General features: G+C 47.7%; 1 protein-coding gene across 1 annotated transcript in view; it reads right to left on the minus strand.

Annotated features, from left to right (window-relative positions):
• STK31 (serine/threonine kinase 31) overlaps nucleotides 1–23994 on the minus strand; it is a 267725-nt gene extending 243731 nt beyond the window's left edge. The window contains exons 1-3 of the mRNA XM_075315356.1: nucleotides 23891–23994; nucleotides 16589–16625; nucleotides 15892–15944 (exon numbers count right to left, since the gene is read on the minus strand). Of these exons, the coding sequence (XP_075171471.1) occupies nucleotides 15892–15944; nucleotides 16589–16616 (81 nt within the window). The 5' untranslated portion in view covers nucleotides 16617–16625; nucleotides 23891–23994. The remainder of the gene's footprint in view (nucleotides 1–15891; nucleotides 15945–16588; nucleotides 16626–23890) is intronic.
• Nucleotides 23995–24355: the final 361 nt, after the last annotated feature.

The following is a 24355-nucleotide window of genomic DNA, read 5'->3' on the forward strand; positions in this document are numbered from 1 at the left end:
CCGTGGGGCTGTCGCCAGACCAAATGGCAGAGCTACGAACTGGAGATGGTCGTCTCCTATCACGAAACGTAGAAAACGTTGGCGCTCTGTAGCAATCGGCACGTGGAGATAAGCATCCTTGATGTCTATTGATGCAAGGAAATCTCCTTGAGACATTGAGGCAATGACGGAGCGGAGGGATTCCATCCGGAACCGCCTGGCGTTCACATGCTTGTTGAGCAGCTTTAGGTCCAGAACAGGACGAAACGAGCCGTCCTTTTTTGGAACCACAAAGAGATTGGAGTAAAAACCTTGCCCTTGTTCCTGCAGAGGAACAGGGATCACCACTCCTTCTGCTTTTAGTGAGCACACCGCTTGCAGAAGGGCATCTGCTCGGTCGGGATGTGGGGAGGTTCTGAAGAACCGAGGCGGAGGACGAGAACTGAATTCTATCCTGTACCCGTGAGACAAAATGTCTGCTACCCACCGGTCTTTGACCTGTGGCAGCCAAATGTCGCAAAAGCGGGAGAGCCTGCCACCGACCGAGGATGCGGAGGGATGAGGCCGAAAGTCATGAGGCAGCCGCCTTGGAAGCGGGTCCTCCGGTTGCTTTCTTGGGGCGTGAATGAGCCCGCCAGGAATCTGAGCTCCTTTGCTCCTTCTGAGTCCCTTTGGACGAGGAGAATTGGGTCTTGCCGGAGCCTCGAAAGGACCGAAACCTCGACTGCCACTTCCTCTGTTGAGGTTTGCTTGATCTGGGCTGGGGTAAGGAGGAGTCCTTACCCTTGGATTGCTTAATGATTTCAGCCAATTGTTCACCAAACAGTCTATCTACAGATAGTGGCAAGCTGGTTAAACATTTTTTGGAAGCAGAATCCGCTTTCCATTCCTTTAACCACAAGGCTCTGCGCAAGACAACAGAGTTGGCAGACGCAATTGAGGTATGGCTTGTAGAGTCCAGGACAGCGTTAATAGCGTAAGTCGCAAACGCAGACATTTGCGAGGTTAGGGACGCTACTCGCGGCACTGCTGGACATATGATAGAGTCCACCTGTGCCAGGCCAGCTGAAATAGCTTGGAGTGCCCACACGGCCGCGAATGCTGGAGCAAACGACGCGCCGATAGCTTCATAGACAGACTTTAACCAAAGGTCCATCTGTCTGTCATTGGCATCTTTAAGTGAAGCCCCATCTTCCACTGCAACTATGGATCTAGCCGCAAGCCTGGAGATTGGGGGGTCCACCTTTGGACACTGGGTCCAGCGTTTGATCACGTCAGGGGGAAAGGGATAACGTGTATCCTTAAGACGTTTGGAGAAACGCTTATCTGGGTAAGCATGGTGTTTCTGGACTGATTCTCTGAAGTCAGCGTGGTCCAGAAAAGTACTCAGTTTAGGCTTGGGATACCTGAAATGGAACTTCTCCTGCTGTGCAGCTGCCTCCTCTGCAGAAGGGGCAGGGGGAGAAATTTCCAATAGACTATTGATGGCCCCTATAAGGTCATTTACCATGGCGTCACCATCAGGAGTATCCAGATTGAGAGCGGTTTCAGGATTAGACTCCTGATCACCCACCTCTGTCTCCTCATACAGAGCCTCGTCTCGCTGAGACCCTGATCCGCGTGATGACGTGGAGGGTCTCTCCCAGCGAGCACGCTTAGGCTGCCTGGGACTGTCATCTGAATCAGAGCCGTCAGGCTGAGATGCCTGGGACCCCCTTGAAGCACGGATTAACTCCAACTGAGGGGGACCGGGGAACATCGCCGCAGCAGTGTCCATGGACTGAGTAACTGGTCTGGCCTGCAAGGTCTCTAGGATTTTTGTCATAGTGACAGACATCCTGTCAGCAAAAACTGCAAACTCTGTCCCCGTCACCGGGACAGGGTTCACCGGCGACTCTGCCTGGGCCACTACCACCATAGACTCCGGCTGACGAAGTGGCACAGGGACCGAACATTGCACACAATGGGGGTCATTGTAACCTGCCGGTAGATCAGCCCCACAAGCGGCACAAGCAACGCTCACAGCCTGTGTCTTGGCACCCTTGCGTTTTGCAGATGACATGTTGTCGTCTCCTCAGAGCAATTGGGGTATACAGCCAAGAGGCGACCTTACAGTGCAAAATATATATATATATATATGGTACAGAGAAAAAAGTACACAAATATAACACTGTGGCACTAGTGGGGCCAGCACTAATGTGCTGCTTACCGCCCGCTTAACGCGGGTGTGTGGTCGCCAGAAATCCCTTGTCTGGGTCTCCCAGAGCCTGTGTCCGTTCTCCAGCCAGACTGCATGTAGGAATGGCTGCCGGCGTCCTGTGGAGAGGGGCGGGCCCTGGGCGTGTGCAGACAAAGAGCGGGAAACCTGCGTCCCCCTGTGCTCAGTGAGAGGGCTGGAGCATGTAAATAAGGCTCCAGCCCTCGGCGCTGATAAATCGTACAGCGTCTCTCCCTTGCCCTGATTGACAGGGTGGGGGCGGGAACGAAGCGGAGCTAGGCCGCAGAAGCCGGGGACTAAATTTGTAAGCGACGCCGTCGTAAAAGCACGGTCGGCGCTAAGTCCCCGGCGCACTACAAGTCGCAGCCGCGCCGCCGCCTAGGGGCGGCCGGCGCGGCAGTCCCCAACACATAAAGTCACTCAGAAAAACTGTAGTGACTGTAACCCAGCGCGCAGCGCTACTGTCCCCGGCGCACTAGCACACCCAGCAAGTCTGGAGTGTGCGCGGCCTGTACATACGGGGACACAGAGTACCTTAATGTCGCAGGGCCGTGTCCCTGAACGGTACCCAGCTCCGTATCCAGCAGGTTCCATGGGTCTGTGGATGGAGCCCGGCCTCAGGGCTTGGGGGCCGGTAAGATCCCACTTCCACAGTGCCCCTCAGGGGGATGGGGAAGGAAAGCAGCATGTGGGCTCCAGCCTCCGTACCCGCAATGGGTACCTCAACCTTAACAAACACCGCCGACATAAAGTGGGGTGAGAAGGGAGCATGCTGGGGGCCCTAGTATGGGCCCTCTTTTCTTCCATCCGACATAGTCAGCAGCTGCTGCTGACTAAACAGTGGAGCTATGCGTGGATGTCTGACCTCCTTCGCACAAAGCAGAAAACTGGTGAGCCAGTGATCCCACTGGGGGTGTATAGCCAGAAGGGGAGGGGCCTTACACTTTTTAGTGTAATGCTTTGTGTGGCCTCCGGAGGCAGTGCTATACACCCAATCGTCTGGGTCTCCCAATGGAGCGCCGAAGAAAAAAAAAATTGTTCTGGCCTTACATTTTCATAAAAGGAAATGAATCAAATTTGCACCAATATTTGTCGCACAGTTTCTGCTGTGACAATACCCTACATGTGGCTGTACAGTACCACTTAGCTATACGGCGAGTCTCAGGCGGGAAGGAGCGATACTTAACTCTAGGAGCACAGACATACTTCGAATAGCTTTCAGTCTATAGACCGAGCCAGAAGAGCAGAATTTCCCTCAAATGCCCCATTTTGGAAATTACACCCATGTGGGAATTTATCTACAGGTGAAGTGACTCCTTGATAGATTTCCTAAACAAGCAGCAATGGATCCTGAGTGAAAATTGCAAAATTTGCCATTTTATTGCACAGTCCATTGTGCCCATCTGGTCCTTCTAGAGAAAGCACCCTGTATATTAACCCCTTCAGCCCCCGGGCACTTTCCGTTTTTGAGTTTTTGTTTTTTGCTCCCCTTCTTCCGAGAGCCGTAACTTTTTTATTTTTCCGTCAATCTTGCCATATGAGGGCTTGTTTTTTGCGGGACAAGTTGTACTTTTAAATGAAACCGTAAGTTTTACCATATGGTGTACTGGAAAGTAGCAAAAAAAATCCAAGTGTGGAAAAACTGCAAAAAAAGTGTGATGGCACAATAGTTTTTGGGATGTTTTATTCACGGTGTTCAATATATGGTAAAACTGATGTATCTATGTGATGTGAGGTCGGTGCTAGTTTGTAGACACGAAAACATGTATAGGTTTACTTGTATCTAAGGGGTTAAAAAAAATTCACAAGCTTGTCCAATAAAAGTGGCACACGTTTTGCACCATTTTCCGAAACCAGTAGCGTTCTCATTTTTTGGGATCTATGGCTCAGTGACGGCTTATTTTTTGGGTCTCGAGCTGACGTTTCTAATAGTACCATTTTTGCGCAGATGCTACGTTTTGATCGCCTGTTATTGCATTTTGCGCAAAACTTGCAGCAACCAAAAAACGTAATTTTGGCGTTTGGAATTTTTTTGCCACTACGCCGTTTACCAATCAGATGAATTGATTTTATATTTTGATAGATCGCACATTTCTGAACGCAGCGATACCAAATATGTGTATATTTATTTTTTTAACCCTTTAATTTTCAATGGGGTGAAAAGGGGGGTGATTTGAACTTTTAGTTTTTTTTTTATTTTTTAAAACTTTTTTTTTTTACTTTTTTTTTTTATTTTACTAGCCCCCCTGGGGGACTATGGCGATCAGCAATCCGATCGCTCTGCACTATCTGCTGATCACAGCTATACAGGTGTAAACAGCAGATACGGTCACTTCCTGCTTCACTGGCCTCCGGGCCGAGTGAAAACGGAAGTGACTCGTCATAGCTGCAGGCGTCATCACATGACCCTGTGCTACCATGGCAAACAACGAAAGTCACGTGATCACTCACGTGACTTCCGGTGGGGTCGGCGGTAAGTAAAAATCGTGACCGTGTGTATATACATCTCGCTGCCAGACTTTGGCAGCGAGATGTAAGGGGTTAATGTTACGGGTGGAATGCGTTTCCACTCGTAACATGCAGGCACATGTCAGCTGTTGAAAACAGCTCATATGTGCGCCGATCACAGCATCCTGCCGGCGGCAGGGGGCGGGGCTTCACGGCACACGCTCCATGACGGATAGATCCGTCAAAGGTCGTGAAGGGGTTAAGCAGGCTTTCCCTACTACAGGAATGCCAAACGTGCACACTACATGTGGTTAGGCACAAAGTGAGACTCAGAAGGTATGGGGGCTTTTGGATTTGAGAGCTCAGAATTCACAGCATTTCTAATGGGAGGGCAGCCACAGAGCTTTTCCAGAGCCTTTGTGTTACCAGTAACGTGACAATTCCCTATATTTCCAGATATATATTGATTATATATAATAATAATTGATAGAATCTATCAATATATATTTCCAGGGTAAGTGTGAGCTGAATCTTAGAGTTCTTTGAGAGGCAGAACAAAATTATCAACAGCAGGTCAACAATTGGTTTTATTTATTTCTTAGGTCAGTGTGATGACAGTGATATCAGATTTCTAGGTTTTTTTATGTTTGGTTACTATCGCATACAAAAAAAAAATTTTGGTTTGATTAACCCCTTCACGACCGCAGGCAGTAAAGTTACGACCTATTTTAACGTGACTTAACGACCAGGGACGTAACTTTACTGCCTAAACTTCATTTGATTGCCGTGGCCATAGCAATGGCTTTCAAATGATGTCCCCGGCTGTTTCATACAGCAGGGGACCTTTTGCTTGACCCCAGGGGGGGTGGCATCGCCAGCTCCCATCGATGATCGATGTGATTGGCTGTTCAAATCTGAACCGCCAACCACATCGTTCGCATTGATTTCGGCTAAAACAATGCCTAAATCAATGCGATACTGTGAGATCCGGCTATGAGGTGCTACAGCAGCTGCAGCAGATCATAGCTGGAGCTCAAAGACGGCGCCCCCAGCCCCTGCAGCACTGATTGGAGCGATCGTGCTATGACGCGCAATCGCTCCAATCAGTGTGCAGTGGGGCGGTCTGATCTGCAGGTGGCCGCCCTCTCCAGGCCTGTGCTGGTCTGGGGAGCCCTTCCCCAACATGTCTGCAGCGTGCACTGGCTGGTACTTGTAGTACCACGCTGCCGCCGATGTCACCGCCGCTCCGGCTCCACGTAAGTATTGCGCGCTTCCCGTTATGGCCCCCTGCGCACTCCCGTGATGTGCCCCTCCCTGTTGCGATCTGCCTCCTGATGCGATCTGCCCCCTGCCATGTGCTTCCCTGTCACGATCTGCCCCCTGCCAATGTGCTTCCCTGCTGCGATCTGCCTCCTGCTGCGATCTGCCCCTGCCAATGTGCCCCCCTGCTGCAATCTGCCCCCTGCCGCGATCTCTATTCTGCCTCTGCTTCTCCGGTCTCCCCCTCCCCCTCTGCTCTCCCTCCGACATCCCCTACCTGCCTCCACAGGGTCGTCCGAGGTCTTCACTGGCCCGATCTCATCTGCCTCCATCGCTGGGTCTTTCTGATGAGCTGTCCTACTTCCTGCCTGCTGCTCCTGCTCCTGTAAGAAGCTGTTCACTTGCTGCCTTCTATTCCTCCTGCAAATCTTCTGGGTACTGTGAGTATAAATTTTTTTTGTATTTTTTTTTTCTGTATCCCCTGTCCGTTTTTACACCGCATCCGTCCGTGCGTCCCGCCGAGCGCTGATCAGTGATGCAGATAACATATCTGCATCCGTGGTCAATTTTCGGCGGGATTGTTTTGTTTTTTTTGTCTGTATCTTGTGTCGTTTTTTTGCCGCTCATCCGTGTGTGCATCCTGCAGCGGCTGAGCGCTGATCAGGGATGCACATAATGGATCGGCCAATTTTTGGCATGACTTTTTTTCTTCCATATCCCTGGTCGCTTTTTGTATCTCATCAGTCCGTGCGTCCTGCAGCGGTCGATCAGTGCTGCACATCACTGCACGGAGTCTGCGTTTGAAAAGTCAAATGGCGCCCCTTTTTTTCTGAGCCCCGCCGTGCGCCCAAACAATTGATTTCCACCACATATGAGGTATCTGCGTACTCAGGAGAAATTGCACAATACATTTTATGGTGCATTTTTTCCGGATACCCTTGTAAAAAGAAAAAAAAAAAAAAAAAAAAAAAAAAAAAAAAAAACTACCTGATTGAAGCAAACATTTTGTGATACAAAAAAAAAAAAATAATTTTCACGGTTCTACGTTATCAACTTCTGTGGAGCCCCTGGGGATACAAGGGGCTAACCAAACATCTAGATAAATTCCTTGAGGGGACTAGTTCCAAAATGGGGTAATTTGTAGGGGAGCTCCACTGTTTAGGCACCATAGGGGGTCTCCAAACGTGACATGGAGTCCACTAATGATTCCAACCAATTTTCCTGTCAAATGGCGCTCCTTCTCTTCTGAGCCCCGCCATACGCCCAAACAATTACTTTCCACCACATATGGGGTATCTGCGTACTCAGGAGAAATTGCACAATACGTTTTATGGCGCATTTTTTCCTGATACCCTTGTGAAAAAAAAAGCTACCCGGTCAAGTAACAGTTTTGTGGTAAAGAAAAAAAATAAATAAATAAAAAATTGTAATAATGGCTCAACATTATCAACTTCTGTGGAGCCCCTTGGGGCTCGCTAAACATCTAGATACATTCCTTGAGGGGTCTAGTTTCCAAAATGGGGTCACTTGTGAGGGATCTCCATTGTTTAGGCACCATAGGGGGTCTCCAAATGCAACATTACGTCAGCTAATGATTCCAACTAATTTTGCTGTCAAATGGCACTCCTCTTCTGAGCCCCGCCATGCACCCAAACAATTACTTTCCACCCCATATGAGGTATCGTCGTACTCAGGAAAAAATGCATGATAAATTTCATGGTGCATTTTTTCCTTATACCCTTGTGAAAAAAAAGCTACCCAGTTGAAGCAACAGTTTGGTGGTAAAAAAAAAAAAAATTTTTTCTTTTCACAGCTCAATGTTCTAAACTTCTGTGAAGCCCCCAGGCGTTCAAAGTGCTCACCAAACATCTAGAAAAATTATTTGAGGGCTCTAGTTTCCAAAATGGGGTCACTTGTGGGGGAGAGCCATTGTTTAGGCACCTCAGGGAGTCTTCAAACCCAAACATGGCATCCGCTAATGAGTGCAGCTAATTTTGCGTTCAAAAATTCAAATGGCGCTCCTTGCCTTCCGAGCCCTGTCGTATGCCCAAACATTTGATTTCCACCACATATGAGGTATCTGCGTACTCAGGAGAAAATGCACCATACATTTTATGGTGCATTTTTCCCTTATACCCTTGTGATAAAAAAGCTACCTAGTTGAAGCAAAAGTTTGGTGGTAAAAAAATGTTTTTCTCTTTTCATGACTCAATGTTATAAACTTCTGTGAAGCCTCCAGGCGTTCAAAGTGCTCACCAAACATCTAGCAAAAATTATTGGAGGGGTCTAGTTTCCAAAATGGGGTCACTTGTGGGGGAGCTCCATTGTTTAAGCACCTCAGGGGGTCTTCAAACCCGACATGGCGTCCGCTAATGAATGCAGCTAATTTTGCGTTCAAATATTCAAATGGCGCTCCTTCCCTTCTGAGCTCTGCCGTGCGCCCAAACAATTGATTTTTACCACATATGGGGTATCAGCGTACTCAGGAGAAATTGCACAATAAATTGTATGGTGCATTTTCTCTTTTCTTCCTTATGAAAATGCAAAATTTTATGGCTAAAGTAACATTTTTGTGTTAAAAAGTTAAATTTTCATTTTTTCCTTACGCATTGCTTTGGTTCCTGTGAAACACCTGAAGGGTTAATAAACTTCTTGGATGTGGTTTTGAGCAGTGTGAGGGGTGCAGTTTTTAGAATGGGGTCACTTTTGGGTATTTTCTGTCACCTCGGCCTCTCAAAGTCACGTCAAATGTGATCTGGTCCCTAAAAATAATGGTTTTGTACATTTTGTTGGAAAAATGAGAAATTGCTCATGAACTTTGACCCCTTCTAACTTCCTAACGAAAAAAAAATTTGTTTAGAAAATTGCGCTGATGTAAAGTAGACCAGTGGGAAATGTTATTTCGTAACTATTTTGCGTGACATAGCTCTCAGATTTATAGGCATAAATTTTCAAAGTTTGAAAATTGCGAAATTTTCGCACAATTTCCGAAATTTTCACAAATAAACGCAAAAAATATCGGCCTAAATTTACCACTGAAATGAAGTACAATATGTCACGAAAAAACAATCATGGAATCACCAGGATCCGTTGAAGCGTTCCAGAGTTATAACCTGTCAAAGTGACACTGGTCAGAATTGCAAAAATGGCCCGGTCAATAGGGTGATTTAGTGGCCGGGGGTGAAGGGGTTAAAAAAGTTTTTGCATCCCCATATTTTGAGAGCTATAATTTTTCTAGATTTCTGCTGACAGTCATGCGAGGGCTTGTTTTTTTGTGGGATGAGTTGACGTTTTTATTGGTGCCATTTTCAGGCACATAATATTTTTGATCGCTTTCTATTCAGATTTTTGGGAGGCAGAATGAAAATGAAATCGCAAGTCAGGAACTGTGTTTTTTGTGATTTTTCTTTTTCTTTCACCGTTCACTGTGTGGGCAAAGTGATAAAACAAGTTTATCCTTCGGATCAGTACAATTACAGCGATACCAGATTTAGATAAATTTAATATGTTTATATTTTATAGAAAAACACTTTTTTGCTTCGCTTCATTCTGGGAACTATAGCCTTTTTATTTTTTTATTTTTACACTGACGGAGCTCTATGGTGGCTTGTTTTTTGAGGCACAAGATGAATGTTTAACCCCTTCACAATCAAGGACGTATGTATGCAGCCCGAGGATGTGCTGCTGGAACGCGAATGCTGGACCTTGATCGGTTAGTACCTGCTCTGGGTATCCATGTGGTCTACAGAAGTAGGCTTGAAAGACTCTTGCTGCTGTCTGTGCGGTCAAGTCTCTTACTGGAACCACTGCTAAGAATCTGGACTAGTGATCTACCATGGTAAGAGCGCAAGTGTAGTCACTTCTATTGGGTGTCAACTTCACGTGATCTAAGGCTACGAGTTCCAATGGTTGTTTGGCGACAATGGGTTGCAGTGGTGCTTTTTGGCTGTTGTTCGTGACGCAAAAGTAAGCTGCCGCACCCCAGGGCCTGCAGGGGAGCTGATTGGACCCGGACGTCCGGTTCTCAGAGTCCGTCAGTGGTGGCCAGTACCCGATTCCGTGACCCCAGGGGCCACTTGTAAAAGGGGTTCTATTTACACGGGATAGATAGTTTTTCATATCCGTGACGCCACTTGCGGTATGCGGCAATGTGTAGAAGCCGCCGCTGCACAATATCTCACCACTGGGGCTGATGGTATAGGGCAGCCTGGATGTTATCACCCTCCACAAGTAGAGCGGTGCCCCAGGGGAGGATGTTGGTGGTTGTAGTAGTATGTTAGTTCGTGATGCAGAAATGCAGCAGTAATGGAGACCACACAGGGACTGAAGGTTAACCGGTTCTTTACTCACACAGGTGGTAAGATGCAGCCTGGTGCTGGTTGCAGGGGTCTCAGGTTCTTTTTGTCCAGTGCTGGTCCTGTGGTTCCGTTGGCTCTGTCTCTGGCACTTCATAATTGGGGGTCCCCGTAGCGTGAAGCTTTTTGGGGTCTCTCCCCGATTCTCTCCTGCTGCTGCTGGCCCGTATGACAGGTGGCGTGAACCAATGCGGGGCCAGACCTTCGTGTCGCTCCCTGGTTCCCTCTGCCACTGCGTCCCGGACACTCTGGTGGTAATGAACCGCGAAAGTCCTCGTCACCTGCAGACTTGCCAGATGGGCCTGAAACTTCCACCTGGCCTAAGACTCTGTACCCCGCCGTGCCTTGGTCCCTGGAGTTCCTGTTACTCGACTCCCTGGCAACCACTCCTTATGCGCCAACTAAGACCACCTCAGGCCCTTGCAGTGGACCTGAGCCTCCACACATACATCCATCCTCCACTCCTCCTCCTTTTTACTAAAAACTGTTATTTTAAACTGATTCTTTGACCACTCCCCTCCATTGGCTTTCAGCTCCCGGATTGGGCAGATCCCAGCCAATGGGCAGCGACCCCTCTAAACCCGTTGCTAACCTGTTGCCTGGGCTGGGAAGTGGACAGTTTGAATATCTGTTGTCGGTCGCCAGCGCTGAACTCCAGGAGCCAGGGATTTTGTTGTTTCTTAGCAACACCTGACACCATAGGGTGCAGGATGCTGCATATATACACATCCTTGGCCAGGTCTGTGCCTTTAATGTGTGCTTGAGCGGGGCAAGCCAGCATTACTCCCTGCACATGTCTGCTGATCTGATCAGCAGATGTGCAGCTAACAGGAGAGGGCGGATCTCTAACTAAAATGCAGCAAAAACTAAGGAGGCTGACGTTTTTGGAAGAATCAGCATGCCAACTCCTTCAGCGGCTTTCCAGCGATTTTGACGTGGTTTTTCGCCCATACAAACAGGTTATTTGCTTCCAAGCGATGAGGGTTTTCTATAGTTTTACTGCAGAAAAAAAACGCAGTAAAAACGCTGTGTGTGAACGGAGGCTAAGTTGGCTAAGTAAAGTAAGTTGGTAACATTTACCTATATGTGATTGCTAGATATACTTTATTTTTTGTTGCATAAGACGCACCGGATTATAAGACGCACCCCAAATTTAGAGATAAAAAAAAGAAAGAAAAAAAAAGAGGTAAAAAAATATATATATAAATGGGGTCAGTCTTATACTCCGGTGTTGTCTTACCGGAGGGGGGCAGCAGTGGTGCTGAAGCGGGGTCACAGGAGGCAGAGGTTGTGCTGGCATCCACGGCAGGTCTGTGGTGGCAGCGGCGGTCAGTGATGGCAGCCGCAGCGGGTCAGTAGTGGCAGCGGCGGCGGGTGAGTGCTGGAGCAGGCCGGTGCAGTGAGTCTCCCAGTCTGTCCGCGGTCCCGGTTCAAATGATGGTGCCTGGAGCGGCGCATGCGCAGATGGAGCTCTCATCCAAGGGTTCCATCTGCGCACGCGCTGACTCCCGGCGTCATCATTTGAAACTGGGCCCGCGGACACACTGGGACACCTGCTGCACAGCCACTACAGTCCCCACAGCCACCCACCCGCACAGAGTGGCAGCCAGCAGGCCGCCCGCCCGCCCAGAGAGGCAGCCAGCCTCTAGGACAGAGAGGCAGCCGGCACAGACAAGCACCCGTCCGGCCGCCCGCACGCAGCCACAGGCGCCCGGCCCCGCCCACACGTAGCCACAGGCACCCGGCCCCGCCCACACGCAGCCACAGGCACCCGGCCCCGCCCACACGCAGCCACAGGCACCCGGCCCCGCCCACACGCACAGACAGCCCCCCCCCCCCCCCGGTAAGCTATATTCAGATTTTAAGACGCACCCCTCATTTTCCTCCCAAATTTTGGGGAGGACAAGGTGTGTCTTATAATCCGAAAAATACAGTACATATTTTGAATACTGATTATTTGTCCCCTTGTCTCTATGGTACTTATTCACGGATGTATCGGTTTTTAATTTTTGTTTTATTGTGGGATTTACATGTTTTTGTCAAAAAAAAAAAAAATTATTTATTTAGGTGTGCATATCAATAGTGAAAAACTCTTTTCTTCCTTCAGATTTCTTTTAAGGATGTCCACCAAGGAATATACAACATAAATTAGGCTAGGTTCACATTTCCGTTGTTTTGCATCAATCACATGCGTTGCTTGACGCATGTGACTGATGCGTTGTACAACGGATGACAAAGAACAGAAATCAGTCGGACTCCATTGTGTGCGGGGGGCGGAGCATGAGGGGGCGGAGCACGAGGGGGTGGAGCCGAGTGGGGCCGTGGCGCTGAGGACGTCAGTGCCGCGGGGGGACTGCAGGGCTGGGAACAAGTGTGTCTGTCTGTCTGTCTGTCTGTCTGTGTACACATGCGAACTGCGGGAGGGGGCGGAGCCGAGTGGGGAAGTGTCGGCCTCCTTGCACACGTATATGTACACGCACAGGGTAAATATCAGGTAACTAAAAGCAAAGCACTTTTTGCTTGGTTACCCGATATTTATCTTGGATACCAGCGTACACCGCTGATCGCTCCCTCCCTGCACACGTAACCACTGTAAATATCGGGTAACTAACCAAAGCGCATTGCTTGGTTACCCGATGTGTATCCTGGTTACGTGTGCAGGGAGCCAGAGAGAGTATGCGCAGCAAAATCCTACAGATTGCGCTGCTCAAAAAACGTTACAGGCTGCGTTGCTCCCGCCCGGCGGTCAGTTAAAAAACGACTGACCGCGACGCAGCGGATGCAACGCAGCATCATCAGTCGCAATCTGTCACTAATAGAAGTCTATGGGGAAACACTGGATTCCTGCAAAATATTTTGCAGGATATCGTAATTCCTCAAGGCGACGGATTGTGACTGATGCAAAACAACAGAAGTGTGAACCTAGCCTTAACCCCTTCAGCCCCCGGGCACTTTCCGTTTTTGCGTTTTTGTTTTTTGCTCCCCTTCTTCCGAGAGGCGTAACTTTTTTATTTTTCCATCAATCTTGCCATATGAGGGCTTGTTTTTTGCAGGACGAGTTGTACTTTTAAATGAAACCATAAGTTTTACCATATAGTGTACTGGAAAACGGCAAAAAAATTCCAAGTGCGGAAAAATTGCAAAAAAAGTGGGATTGTACAATAGTTTTTGGGATATTTTATTCACCGTGTTCACTATATGGTAAAACTGATGTGTGGGTATGATGCCTCAGGTCGGTGCGAGTTTATAGACACCAAACATGTATAGGTTTACTTGTATCTAAGGGGTTAAAAAAAATTCACAAGCTTGTCCGAAAAACGTGGCGCACGTTTTGCGCCATTTTCCAAAACCCGTAGCATTCTCATTTTTCAGGATCTGAGGCTCAGTGATGGCTTATTTTTTGCGTCTTGACCTGACGTTCTTAACGGTACCATTTTTGCGCAGATGCTACGTTTTGATCGCCTGTTATTGCATTTTGCGCAAAATTTGCGGCGACCAAAAAACGTAATTTTGGCGTTTGGAATTTTTTTGCCGCTACGCCGTTTACTGCTCAGATTCATTGATTTTATATTTTGATAGATCGGGCATTTCTGAACGCGGCGATACCATATGTGTGTATTTTTTATTTTTTTAACCCTTTAATTTTCAATGGGGTGAAAGGGGGGTGATTTGAACTTTTAGGTTTTTTTAATTTTTTAAAACCTTTTTTTTTACTTTTTTATTTATTTTACTAGTCCCCCTAGGGGGCTATTGCGATCAGCAATCCGATCGCTTTGCACAATCTGCAGATCTCAGCTACAGAGCTGAGAACTGCAGATTTGCTGCTTCACTTTCAATGCCGGCTGTATTCCGGCATTGAGAGGAAGTGACTCATGTTAGCCACAGGCGTCATCACATGACCCTGTGCTACCATGGCAACCGCCGAAAGTCACGTGATCATGTCACGTGACTTCCGGCGGGGGCGGGGTAAGTCACTGTCATGGCGGCGCCCATATACATATCGCTGCCAAGACTTTGGCAGCGAAATGTAAGGGGTTAATGGCCGCGGGTGGAAGCGATTCCACCCGCGGCTAGCAGGCACACATATCAGCTGTTGATAACAGCTGATATGTGCGCGTCTCGCCGCCGCCCGCCGGCGGCAGGGGCGGGGCTTACCGGGACAAGATCCATGACGTATCTAGTACGTCATGGGTCGTTAAGGGATTAATCAGATGCAAAGCGGGTACCAAAGACCGTGCAGATAAAACTATGCATAATGTAATAGTCTAGGACAGGGGACCCCCAACCTGTGGCTTGAGGGAAACGTGGCTCGTGGGCACATGATGTGTGGCTCGCGGCTGTCTTCTAGCTTGGTGCATTACCTCCAGGTCTAGCGATGAAAAGAAGGTCTCCAAATGGTGACTTGTGAGTAGCCCTAAACCAAGGAGCAAATCAGCATAGGGGTAAGTGTAGGAACCTTCACATCTTGGTATACTGCCTCAGTGTGACTTCTGTGGAGAAGCTTTATACCAGTAATGGGGGCTCTGGTGTCACTACGGTGAAGGAGTGGGAGTGAGAAGTGGCTCGCGACCCTCTCTCAGAGATGAATGCGGCTGTCAAGGTCAAAATGGTGGGGGACCTCTGGTCTAGGATCATGCTGAAGTTATCACACTGATATATGAATAAATGAAACTTAACCCCATGAGATAATGTTATCATGGCTCCACTCCAGGCTTCAAGCCAGTGATCTCTGGTTGTTAGTTGGTTCCCCTCTTGGTTGGACCACAGCCTGTTTTAGCAAATTGTGATCGTGAAAGCATTGTAACACTTGTAATAACATTAATTTAAGCAGGGCACTAACCAACGGGATCACCATCACATATCAAACAACAGTGAAGTTGGAAGAAAAAAAAAAGATGGTATGCAAATTGAACGGGATCACCGTGAAATTTAACATCTTTATTGTACAAGCCAAAAACTATTTAAAACACTGAAAAAGGTCCAGAAATTTTTTTTCAATACAACAAAGTGTTGCTTTACCACCAAATTTCTCACGATCACAAGAGGTAACACCAAAACATGGATCCCACAGTTTGTTACACATATAGTTTCGACAAAAGGCAGGGCTCAGAAGGGAAGAAGCAATATTTGCATTTTGGAAAGCAAATTTGGCTGAAATAGATTGCGGGACTAGGTTACATTTGCGGGGCCCCTAAGGTACCAAAACATTAGAAATCAGAGTCTTAAGGGTGCTTTACACGCTGCGGCATCGCTAGCCATCTCGTTAGCGATGTGACACGCCAGATCGCAGATGCGATCTGCCAAGATCGCACGTTACCGGCGCTATAAAAACGACCTATGTACGATCTCGGCAGATCTCAGAGTCCCCGATATTTCCTGTGACAAGACAGACATGAGTTAGGGTAGTTTGTAGCATTTTGAGGTACAGAGCATTTTTTGGTCGCTTTCCGTATAAGGCTGGGATTACGTTCTTATTTACTGCGCTGATCACTTATGTCAGGGTTTCCATGTAAATCCGCCAACAATGTGATTCAGACGAAACCATTCACTCTAATGAGGCAGACAGCGGATGAGACACAAACAATAAAAACAAATGATACTGCTGAACGTTACAGTCTGCGCTTCCCCTACCTGGCCCCAAAACGTCACAGCATCTTCTATATGAGAGACGTACACTGCCTCCCCTATGTGGGAACAAAGAAAAATGGATTACTCTCTTCACAGCGGATCTGTCACCAGATATAACCTGTATACAATATTAATTAGATCTCTTAGGCTATGTGCCCACGCTGCGGAAAAGCCGCGAATTTTCCAGAAATCTGCAGCACAGCTACTCCCCAGCCATTTCTATGGCATTTGGGAAATGCTGTGCCCACGCTGCGATTTTTCCGCAGCGGAAATCGTGCGGATTTTCGTGCAGAAAAATCTGCAGCATGTCAATTATTGTTGCGGATTTTCGTGCGGATTTTGCCTATTCAATTGAATTTAATAAAAAAAAAACGCAAAATCCGCAACAAAATCCGCGTCAAATCCGCACCTATGAAAAGGTGCAGATTCCGGGGAAAGCTGCGGATTTTGATGCAGAAAAATCCGCAGATACAGAGTCCCGTGGGCACATAGCCTTAGACCTGGTGAGGCTTGTGTACTAGCTTTGAAATACCATGTCAGAATGTCTGTATATTCCTGATTCCTGCCTGTGGTGCACACCTCATTCACAGTTTGCCATTCTGACACGGATGTTTAAAGTAAATACGGCATCCATATTAGATCTAAGGGATCTACTCCAAATTATATGCAGTTTGTGGGAAATATGCCAACATAGATTTACCTTTATTGAATGACGAATCTCCTTCCATTCTGACACGCTAGATAAAAAAAAAACAAAAAAAAACCAGCAGTTTAATAACTAGACAGTAGTCGAGATATATATTGTGATAAGAAACTGTATTGAAAGGAATTGTTTAAAATATTTTATCTCTCCCTAAAAATCGTGGCCCTCTCTAATGTTATATGGGCTGCGACATCACTCTGCTGATGCGGTTTTACAGCCCAAGTGTTTCTGAGCTCAAAATACAATGCAGAAGATGTAGGGTCTCACCTGCTCAATTCCCGCATCCTCTCCTGCACTCTGCAACAGGAGCAACACTTAATGACTCAGGTCTGGGAGCGAGCAGGAATGAGTGATGAACACAATCCCCAAATCCTTTCCTGCTGTACAGGGGACTCCTAATTACCTCTGAGTGGTATCTGGAGTCCCAGGTACAGCAGCAGAGGGGGTGGGGATAGATAGATAGATATATATTATAATAGAGAGATAGAGATATATATATATATATATATATATATATATATATATATATATATAGATAGATAGATATATATTATAATAGAGATAGATATATATATATATATATATATATATATATATATATAGATAGATAGATATATATTATAATAGAGATAGATATATATATATATATATATATATATATATATATATATATATATATATATAATTATATAATATATATACACACACACACACACACACACACACACACACACACACACACACACACACTTACACACATATATATATGTATTATTATACCGTCTTCGCCCGGGTTAATAACTGCTGTTAACAAAATAGAATGTATTAAAAATGTATTCTGCACACAAACGCTACAAAACAAATAGATAGAAATGTAATTATTAAAAGGCAAAAACTAAGCTAATAGAAGCATTTCACAACATATATTTCAACACCACAGATATTCCACACAGATTTAACTAAATTGGCCAAGTAATGTGCCCGGTCTGTCTCTTTCCCTGTCTGTGTCTTTTCCTGTCTGCCTGTCTCTGTCTGTCTCTTTCCCCGTCAGTCTCTATCAAAGTCTGTGTCTTTCCCCATCTATCTTTGTCTGTCTCTCTGGCTGTCTCCTCTTTCCCTGTCTGCCTGTCTCTGTCCCTGTCTACATGTCGGTCTGTCTCTTTCCAGGTCTGTCTCTTTCCAGGTCTGTCTCTTTCCAGGTCTGTCTCTTTCCAGGTCTGTCTCTTTCCAGGTTTGTCTCTTTCCAGGTTTGTCTCTTTCCAGGTTTGTCTCTCTGTATCCGTCTCCCCACCGACATCTTATTACCTCACATATAAGTTTCTTTTACTATGAATGTCTTTTGTTCCTATAGCAACTAATCACAGCTCCTACTAATAACCTGTAGTTCCAAGCTCTATTTACTTTAATGGAGCCATGATTTTTGGAGAGTAACTGGAAAGCGCGGGGTTACATTTTCCTGTCAAAACATAGTCTACGACGTTCCCTGGGTCACATAAGGTGTCTGTGCAAAATTTCGTGATTGTAAATGCGACGGTGCGGATACACTTTTCATTTCACTTTTTCCCCATTATGTAGATAGGGGCAACATTGATTGGTAAATTGGAACGCGTGGGGTTAAAATTTCGCCTCACAACATAGCCTATGACGCTCTCGGGGTCCAGACGTGTGAGTGTGCTAAATTTGGTGGCTGTAGCTGCGACGGTGCAGATGCCAATCCCGGACACACACACACACCATATAAATATAAATATATATATATATATATATATATATATATATATATATATATATATATATATATATATATATATATATATATATATATATATATATATATATATATATATATAGAGCAATGTACTGCAGGAGGAGGCCGTGTATAGAGTAGATGAGGAGCAATGTACTGCAGGAGGAGGCCGTGTATAGAGTAGATGAGGAGCAATGTACTGCAGGAGGAGGCCGTGTATAGAGTAGATGAGGAGCAATGTACTGCAGGAGGAGGCCGTGTATAGAGTAGATGAGGAGCAATGTACTGCAGGAGGAGGCCGTGTATAGAGTAGATGAGGAGCAATGTACTGCAGGAGGAGGCCGTGTATAGAGTAGATGAGGAGCAATGTACTGCAGGAGGAGGCCGTGTATAGAGTAGATGAGGAGCAATGTACTGCAGGAGGAGGCCGTGTATAGAGTAGATGAGGAGCAATGCACCGCAGGAGGAGGCAGTGTATAGAGTAGATGAGGAGTAATATACCGCAGGAGGAGGCCGTGTATAGAGTAGATGAGGAGTAATGCACCGCAGGAGGAGGCCGTGTATAGAGTAGATGAGGAGTAATGCACCGCAGGAGGAGGCCGTGTATAGAGTAGATGAGGAGTAATGCACCGCAGGAGGAGGCCGTGTATAGAGTAGATGAGGAGTAATGCACCGCAGGAGGAGGCCGTGTATAGAGTAGATGAGGAGTAATGCACCGCAGGAGGAGGCCGTGTATAGAGTAGATGAGGAGTAATGCACCGCAGGAGGAGGCCGTGTATAGAGTAGATGAGGAGTAATGCACCGCAGGAGGAGGCCGTGTATAGAGTAGATGAGGAGTAATGCACCGCAGGAGGAGGCCGTGTATAGAGTAGATGAGGAGTAATGCACCGCAGGAGGAGGCCGTGTATAGAGTAGATGAGGAGTAATGCACCGCAGGAGGAGGCCGTGTATAGAGTAGATGAGGAGTAATGCACCGCAGGAGGAGGCCGTGTATAGAGTAGATGAGGAGTAATGCACCGCAGGAGGAGGCCGTGTATAGAGTAGATGAGGAGTAATGCACCGCAGGAGGAGGCCGTGTATAGAGTAGATGAGGAGTAATGCACCGCAGGAGGAGGCCGTGTATAGAGTAGATGAGGAGTAATGCACCGCAGGAGGAGGCCGTGTATAGAGTAGATGAGGAGTAATGCACCGCAGGAGGAGGCCGTGTATAGAGTAGATGAGGAGTAATGCACCGCAGGAGGAGGCCGTGTATAGAGTAGATGAGGAGTAATGCACCGCAGGAGGAGGCCGTGTATAGAGTAGATGAGGAGTAATGCACCGCAGGAGGAGGCCGTGTATAGAGTAGATGAGGAGTAATGCACCGCAGGAGGAGGCCGTGTATAGAGTAGATGAGGAGTAATGCACCGCAGGAGGAGGCCGTGTATAGAGTAGATGAGGAGTAATGCACCGCAGGAGGAGGCCGTGTATAGAGTAGATGAGGAGTAATGCACCGCAGGAGGAGGCCGTGTATAGAGTAGATGAGGAGTAATGCACCGCAGGAGGAGGCCGTGTATAGAGTAGATGAGGAGTAATGCACCGCAGGAGGAGGCCGTGTATAGAGTAGATGAGGAGTAATGCACCGCAGGAGGAGGCCGTGTATAGAGTAGATGAGGAGTAATGCACCGCAGGAGGAGGCCGTGTATAGAGTAGATGAGGAGTAATGCACCGCAGGAGGAGGCCGTGTATAGAGTAGATGAGGAGTAATGCACCGCAGGAGGAGGCCGTGTATAGAGTAGATGAGGAGTAATGCACCGCAGGAGGAGGCCGTGTATAGAGTAGATGAGGAGTAATGCACCGCAGGAGGAGGCCGTGTATAGAGTAGATGAGGAGTAATGCACCGCAGGAGGAGGCCGTGTATAGAGTAGATGAGGAGTAATGCACCGCAGGAGGAGGCCGTGTATAGAGTAGATGAGGAGTAATGCACCGCAGGAGGAGGCCGTGTATAGAGTAGATGAGGAGTAATGCACCGCAGGAGGAGGCCGTGTATAGAGTAGATGAGGAGTAATGCACCGCAGGAGGAGGCCGTGTATAGAGTAGATGAGGAGTAATGCACCGCAGGAGGAGGCCGTGTATAGAGTAGATGAGGAGTAATGCACCGCAGGAGGAGGCCGTGTATAGAGTAGATGAGGAGTAATGCACCGCAGGAGGAGGCCGTGTATAGAGTAGATGAGGAGTAATGCACCGCAGGAGGAGGCCGTGTATAGAGTAGATGAGGAGTAATGCACCGCAGGAGGAGGCCGTGTATAGAGTAGATGAGGAGTAATGCACCGCAGGAGGAGGCCGTGTATAGAGTAGATGAGGAGTAATGCACCGCAGGAGGAGGCCGTGTATAGAGTAGATGAGGAGTAATGCACCGCAGGAGGAGGCCGTGTATAGAGTAGATGAGGAGTAATGCACCGCAGGAGGAGGCCGTGTATAGAGTAGATGAGGAGTAATGCACCGCAGGAGGAGGCCGTGTATAGAGTAGATGAGGAGTAATGCACCGCAGGAGGAGGCCGTGTATAGAGTAGATGAGGAGTAATGCACCGCAGGAGGAGGCCGTGTATAGAGTAGATGAGGAGTAATGCACCGCAGGAGGAGGCCGTGTATAGAGTAGATGAGGAGTAATGCACCGCAGGAGGAGGCCGTGTATAGAGTAGATGAGGAGTAATGCACCGCAGGAGGAGGCCGTGTATAGAGTAGATGAGGAGTAATGCACCGCAGGAGGAGGCCGTGTATAGAGTAGATGAGGAGTAATGCACCGCAGGAGGAGGCCGTGTATAGAGTAGATGAGGAGTAATGCACCGCAGGAGGAGGCCGTGTATAGAGTAGATGAGGAGTAATGCACCGCAGGAGGAGGCCGTGTATAGAGTAGATGAGGAGTAATGCACCGCAGGAGGAGGCCGTGTATAGAGTAGATGAGGAGTAATGCACCGCAGGAGGAGGCCGTGTATAGAGTAGATGAGGAGTAATGCACCGCAGGAGGAGGCCGTGTATAGAGTAGATGAGGAGTAATGCACCGCAGGAGGAGGCCGTGTATAGAGTAGATGAGGAGTAATGCACCGCAGGAGGAGGCCGTGTATAGAGTAGATGAGGAGTAATGCACCGCAGGAGGAGGCCGTGTATAGAGTAGATGAGGAGTAATGCACCGCAGGAGGAGGCCGTGTATAGAGTAGATGAGGAGTAATGCACCGCAGGAGGAGGCCGTGTATAGAGTAGATGAGGAGTAATGCACCGCAGGAGGAGGCCGTGTATAGAGTAGATGAGGAGTAATGCACCGCAGGAGGAGGCCGTGTATAGAGTAGATGAGGAGTAATGCACCGCAGGAGGAGGCCGTGTATAGAGTAGATGAGGAGTAATGCACCGCAGGAGGAGGCCGTGTATAGAGTAGATGAGGAGTAATGCACCGCAGGAGGAGGCCGTGTATAGAGTAGATGAGGAGTAATGCACCGCAGGAGGAGGCCGTGTATAGAGTAGATGAGGAGTAATGCACCGCAGGAGGAGGCCGTGTATAGAGTAGATGAGGAGTAATGCACCGCAGGAGGAGGCCGTGTATAGAGTAGATGAGGAGTAATGCACCGCAGGAGGAGGCCGTGTATAGAGTAGATGAGGAGTAATGCACCGCAGGAGGAGGCCGTGTATAGAGTAGATGAGGAGTAATGCACCGCAGGAGGAGGCCGTGTATAGAGTAGATGAGGATTAATGTACTGCAGGAGGAGGCCGTGTATAGAGTAGATGAGGAGTAATGCACTGCAGGAGGAGGCAGTGTATAGAGTAGATGAGGAGTAATGCACTGCAGGAGGAGGCCGTGTATAGAGTAGATGAGGAGTAATGCACTGCAGGAGGAGGCAGTGTATAGAGTAGATGAGGAGTAATGCACTGCAGGAGGAGGCAGTGTATAGAGTAGATGAGGAGTAATGCACTGCAGGAGGAGGCAGTGTATAGAGTAGATGAGGAGTAATGCACTGCAGGAGGAGGCAGTGTATAGAGTAGATGAGGAGTAATGTACTGCAGGAGGAGGCCGTGTATAGAGTAGATGAGGAGTAATGTACTGCAGGAGGAGGCCGTGTATAGAGTAGATGAGGAGTAATGTACTGCAGGAGGAGGCCGTGTATAGAGTAGATGAGGAGTAATGTACTGCAGGAGGAGGCCGTGTATAGAGTAGATGAGGAGTAATGTACTGCAGGAGGAGGCCGTGTATAGAGTAGATGAGGAGTAATGTACTGCAGGAGGAGGCCGTGTATAGAGTAGATGAGGAGTAATGCACTGCAGGAGGAGGCCGTGTATAGCAGTGCAGAGGAGTAATGCACTGCAGGAGGAGGCCGTGTATAGAGTAGATGAGGAGTAATGCACTGCAGGAGGAAACGTGAGTGTTGCTGATCTATGTAAAGTGCTGCAGAATATGTTGGCGCTATAAAGATAATTATTATTATTATGTGCGCAGACAATGAACATGACATGAGAATTGTATATATATGAAGAAAAAAAAAGCATTCTCCTAGGTATCCGGGCAGCTGGGCTCATATGAAGCTGCAAAAACACTATAAAATACAGCAAAGATGGTGATAGTAGATACAGGGGAATCCTTAAAAGGGAACCTGTCACATGGAAAACTGCTCTTTTCCTGCAGATAAGGGATTAATCTAGAGGTTAATAGCATCCTGAACCTGCCCGGCACCTCCACATTGGACCTCGCTGCTGGGAGGAAAAACTTTAATCTTCCCAGCAGCATTACGGTTTCTGTTACGGGAGCGTATGGAGAGTGGCGGCTGTAACCGCCCCCGCACTGACTGACAGCTGCTCATTATTTAAAAAATCTGTCAGCCATTGAAGGGGGGGGGGGCGGTTACACCAGCCACTTTCCACACAAAGAACAGTGACTGAGCCACGTTCAGGGACTGAACCCGGAACACTGCTGGAAGGATTAAAAGCTCATTTCTGCAGTGGGTGTTAATGTGCATGTGCCGACAGGATCAGAATGCAATAACCTGCAGATTAACCCTATACCTGCAGGTTATTAGCATTTTTTTTCACATAACAGGCTCCCTTTAAATAGAGCAGCATTGTGCCACATCCGCGCTGCCTCAGGCCGCATTCACACAGTGTTTGCTCAGTATCTCATCAGTATTTTGAGTCTCCAGAACACAGAACAGGTGTGGAGCTCTCCACGAGCCCTGGCTTTGGCCTCCATACACTGAGGTGTGTGTATGGGCTGATGGAGGAGCCGCCCATGGCTCTCATGCAGGGATATGCTGAGGCGGCGGTGGATCTGATCCGCAGTATATTGCGGCCTATGGACAGCCTCCACCAGTATCACCATGTTTATTGGTTTTCTGCCTGGGGAAGCTTCAAGGGGCTTTCCAGAACGACAGTATCACAGGGCAATGGCGCCAGGTCAGTCAGGCCTGTCACACGGCGGGCACAGGCACTCCCCCGCTCCGGCCCCAGCGCCTGAGACTCCGTCTGGTCACAAGTAATAATTGATATCGCTACTGGAGAAACTGCGCCATATAATCACTGCCGTGCGCCCTTACCGGAGGAACCGTCCAGACGCGAACACCGCGGCGATCTCCTAACCTTCTCCCCAGACAAATCTCGACATGCACGCACAGCGTAAGGAGGCCCCGCCCACGCGTGCCGGCCCTGCATCCCCTCGTGCGTCAGGTCATTCTGCTGTGTGTGCACGCACTGCCAGCAGAGGGCGCGCTGCTCGGAGATGTGACAAGTGCGCAGTCCGAGCTCTGCTGTACAGAGCGCCCCGGAGTCCATCCTTAAAGGGACAGTCCTGACTTTCTATAAACTGTCAATACTTTTTTTTTATTGTATCTTGTTTTACCATCACATGTTATCTTATTATATCAGTATGTATTATTATGTGTTATCCCGCTATCTTATATCAGTATGTATTATTATGTGTTATCATGTTATCTTATTATATCAGTATGTATTATTATGTGTTATCATGTTATCTTACTATATCAGTATGTATTATTATGTGT

Source organism: Anomaloglossus baeobatrachus, chromosome 6 (genome assembly GCF_048569485.1).
Source record: "Anomaloglossus baeobatrachus isolate aAnoBae1 chromosome 6, aAnoBae1.hap1, whole genome shotgun sequence".
NCBI lineage: Eukaryota > Metazoa > Chordata > Amphibia > Anura > Aromobatidae > Anomaloglossus > Anomaloglossus baeobatrachus.